The sequence below is a fragment of the Dryas octopetala genome, chromosome 8 (assembly GCF_963921425.1).
Source record: "Dryas octopetala chromosome 8, drDryOcto1.1, whole genome shotgun sequence".
NCBI classification, from domain to species: domain Eukaryota; kingdom Viridiplantae; phylum Streptophyta; class Magnoliopsida; order Rosales; family Rosaceae; genus Dryas; species Dryas octopetala.
Window position 1 is genome coordinate 53,116 of NC_141373.1, and position 4,296 is coordinate 57,411.

Here is a 4,296-nt window from a genome sequence, read left to right on the forward strand (position 1 = left end):
TCGACTCTCAATTAATTTATAAAAAAATTTCTCAGTCACACATCCCAACTAACTTGTTAGGTCTTTTCAAGTCCAAAACAAAATAAAATTTAAATTTCTAGTGAACTTCAGAGACGGGTCATCATATTACAATTTTAACCTAACATGAAAGGACCATAAAAGGCACAATTAAAAAAAAATAAAGGAAACCAAAACCCAACAGTCTCCAGACTCTCCACCCCCACCCCTAGGCATAGTCCAATTTGCAGCCTCCCTTCCCTTCTCTATCTCTCCTCCTCTCTCCTTTCCTCTATCTATGTCTTTTTTCCTCTCTCTCTCTCTCTCTCTCTCTGATCTAGAGGCCAGTAAGTTTGCCGGCCTCCCTTTGCAACAACCAGAGAGGAGGGAAGGAGGAGGGAAAAGAGAGAAAAAAAAAAAAAAAAAAAGGAAGGAGAGAGAAAATGATAGGAAAGGAAAGTGAAGGAAAGAGACATATATGGAAGGAAGGGGAGAGGAGAAGAGATAGAAAGAGAGAGAAGGGAAGGGAGGCTGTGGGTTGGACCGCCAGCGACCTTGTTCGGGCAGGCAGGGGCAGCTGGAGGTGGGGGCTGCTAGGGGCTGGTTTTCCTTTTTTTTTTATTATTATTTTTTTTCTTGGGTTATGAGGGTATTTTGAAAATGTGAGGTGTGATTAGAAATTAGGTAAATTAAAAAATTATAGGGGTGTGAGGTGAAAAATTTGAGAAGGTGAAAATAGCAGTGGTCTTCTGAAAATGGAACTTCTCTTGATTTGCTGACGCAATTACCTGTTGGAGCCTCAGAGGCTGGTGGTGCATGGAGATCTTAAAATCATGTGCATATTAAACCAAAAGAGGTCATAATTCATTGGACAGTGTTCTATCATACAAATTATGATAACAAAAGACAGTCATTGGTCTAATTTTGGATGACTGTATTTATCATACAAACCAATAGATATCAGAAATTCCAAACAAAAACTTTCTAATTTGCATTCTTATCCCTACAAAAGCTCAATAAGATTCCAGGCTAATGCCGGTTGATATGTTGATCATGTACACGCTCTTACAAACTTCTCTTCTTCCACATTATTTCTAGCTTCCTGCATGCATGATTCAGACAACACTGAATGCTGATTGGATCGTAGATGAGACCCGGGATGCAAGGGTCTGGGAGGCGAATTGTTGGATCTGCTTTTTGGCATCTGAAAGGCAACACCAACATGTTTTTAATAATGAATAACCCTTCAATTTAATAAAAGAGATTACACTAACAATTGAGCCGCAGGAAAACAAAATATTGCATTATATACAATGGGGAGAAAAAAATAGAAGGCTTTGGTAGAAGCAAAAAAAATAAAATGGAAAGTCACTTTGTCGATTAATGAATCTAGTTTTAGTGCAATCACCAAGGCACTCACTTTCCCATAAATATGAAATCATTCCAACATATTTCTAACCACAACTTTAAGTGAGTAACCCATGTGGTAGCATGATTTGTATCTAGCATAACCTCGACTTCATGTGCTATTGTTATCTAACATTGTTTTCAGTGTAATCTTCCAAACAGGATTTAAACCATACCTTACAATGAATGTTCACAAAAATACACAACGTTAGAAGGTCTAGTATGCTGAGTTTAAAGTAGACATCCTTTCAACTGATACAGTCTGATACACAATACACAAGAGCATGCTATATATACTGACAAAGTCAAATGAATTGCTTCCATACCTTTGCGGCATTTGGTGAAGCCAACAATATTTGCAATGCTGAGAGTCAAACAAACTCCTATGACAAGGAGATAATCAGCTTGAAACCTTATTAGAGAAAATATTCCAAGCACAATCCATGCAACAGCCTACCAAAAAAGAAAAAGCAGAAATTTGTGAAGTTAAAACAGTTAGAAATCCATAACCATACATGCATACAGATCTTGCAGATTATAGGTACATGAAACAAGACAGGACCTTGCAATACATATTTTCAAAATACTATTCAGTTTTGAAAATTATGCATATAATCTTCAACTCCCAAGTATATCCATCCAGCTTCTTATAAAACATTTCAGTAACATATTACTTCCAATATCTAGTTCTATACTCTATTGTATTTGATTGATCTGTATAGACCACATGATGTATGCGCTAAATCTTTGTGAATATAGTACAATCGAAAATTGGTGCTTCACCACATGCTCTCTAATAAAGGCATAGTTGCTTACCGTGAGGTAAAGTGTCCACCAGAATAACCAAGAATCTTTTTTGTTCATCCGGGCCAATGACTAAAGCCAAACAAAGATCAACATGGATGAGAGTCAAGTGCTAATGGAGCCAAGAGTAAAATACTCTTAAGAAATTGAGCATAGTAAACAAGGGAAGAGAAGCTGATGATAAAATGTTTTGTAATGGTAATACTAACCTCTTGGTCAAGGCATTCAAATTTCCACACACTCTCACCAAGATCATTTATTTCATTCCACCACCTCAAACCAACTAAGATGCGTCCACTCACATTCTTAACTACCCAGAAATCAAGAGCAGCAAGAAGAACAGTCACGACAAAAATGATGACAAAGTTATCAAAAAAGAGGGCAGAAAGTATGTAAAAAGCCAATGCTGCAGCCTGTGGAAAAGAAGGGACAAGATGTTATATAGTGAAGGAGGCGCAACATGTAAAATAACAATTTTTTTTTTAATAAGAAACATTAAATAACAAAGTTATACATGCAAGACCTTGAAAAGAACATGGAAGAAACATGTCTTTGGGTTGGCATAGTTTTCCCCTTGTGGCTGCACATGAGAGTAGAGTAGAATTAGTTAAAAGGACACAATAATTGAAAACACAGCCAAATAGTTATTAAAACAAATTTAGACACATGAATAACTCTAAAGAAATCCTAGTTTACCATGCTAAATTATTAAACAACTACCACATAAGAGGCCCAAAATTTCATGTCAAATGGCTAAAAATGTGGGAAAATTTCATGTGTTTGAGTGTACTCTCATATTATTTATACCAATATTATTTGTCCTCTTTCAAAATTATACAAAAACCTTGATAAGTAATTTAGCGCTCTTATGACATATTTTCCTTTTCGGAAAATGGCGTATTCAAAAGTGAGTTGAACTTTTTCTTCAGGAGCCTTAACAACATAAAATTTCTTACTATTTTAGATTACTCTTTGATAAAACCTTTCATATTCAAGATTTTAATTTCCAATTCCATATCAGCAGTAATTAGAACTAAAAACCTGCACAATGCCAGACCCCTAAGCTCCAAATGGATCTTTAGGGGGGGAAAAATAAAATTATAATGATTCTCGCTTCGTTTAATGCATGATTTTTTAATTTCATAAGTTTTCACAATTTTCTCCTCAAGAAAGCAAATGGTTATGCTCAAAACAGTTGAGCAACAACATCCACCTAAAGAGAATCAGAAAACCTAGATCTACCATTTAGAAAAACAGTAATGAGGACAGAGCTTAATCTAGAAAATTGCATATTGTATAGAAAATTCATAATATTCTCTCTCTCTTTGTTTTTCTTTCCGTCACTGCCATATAGCAGAGCAAATGTCCAAATGAAACGTTAGTTAATTTTCTATCCATTTCCCGTTATTTTCTCACCAACCAAACAAATGGGCACCCCAAAAACCTCCCGAAACCTAAACCCATAACGCAGATCCGATATTAACCAAAAATCCTGATAATCCCATCATTGAGCCCATCATGCATAGATACATATAAGAAAAAAATATACATATATATAGATACACATATAGCAGAGCTAAACAGAGAAAGCGTCAAAGGGCATGCTAATCCTAACTTTAATTCTAGAATCTGATATAGCAAGCAGTAAATTGAAGAGGGTGGAAGTGGAACCGAGTCAACTCACCTGGCTGAGATCCATATCCACCAACTTGGAAGTAGAGGTTGGTTTGAGAATTTTATCAGCTTATGCTATCAACATAACCGCAGATTAACAGATCTCTCCCAAGGAAAATTTCTGAGCTCTGGTTCGATGCAGCACTTCCACTTTATTGTTTTAGGTGGGCCGACCCGTCCTATCACCCAATTTGGAAAAGGATGAACTGGACCCAAAGTATGGAGCCCTTAACCAAAGATTCCTTTGGGCTTTGAGTACCGATGGCAACTTTTCCCAGAAACCGGATCTCCGCAGGGCCCGATCCGAATGGGGGAGGGATGAGTTAGCACTTACCCGGTTTCTCCGTTTAATGTTATATATACTAGCTTCGTATTTTTACTGTGTTTTTTATTTTATATTTTGTTCTTAATTTT

At 36.3% G+C, this 4,296-nt stretch overlaps 1 protein-coding gene across 1 annotated transcript; it reads right to left on the reverse strand.

Annotated features, from left to right (window-relative positions):
• Nucleotides 1–820: 820 nt before the first annotated feature.
• On the reverse strand, nucleotides 821–4,044 carry LOC147275493 (golgi apparatus membrane protein-like protein ECHIDNA protein). The gene is made up of 6 exons (XM_086254397.1): nucleotides 3,893–4,044; nucleotides 2,732–2,788; nucleotides 2,418–2,621; nucleotides 2,221–2,280; nucleotides 1,731–1,857; nucleotides 821–1,201 (listed from the first exon to the last, which is right to left on the reverse strand). The coding sequence occupies exons 1-6, from the start codon at nucleotides 3,905–3,907 to the stop codon at nucleotides 1,113–1,115; spliced, it is 552 nt and encodes a 183-aa protein (XP_086110523.1). The 5' UTR covers nucleotides 3,908–4,044; the 3' UTR covers nucleotides 821–1,112.
• Nucleotides 4,045–4,296: the final 252 nt, after the last annotated feature.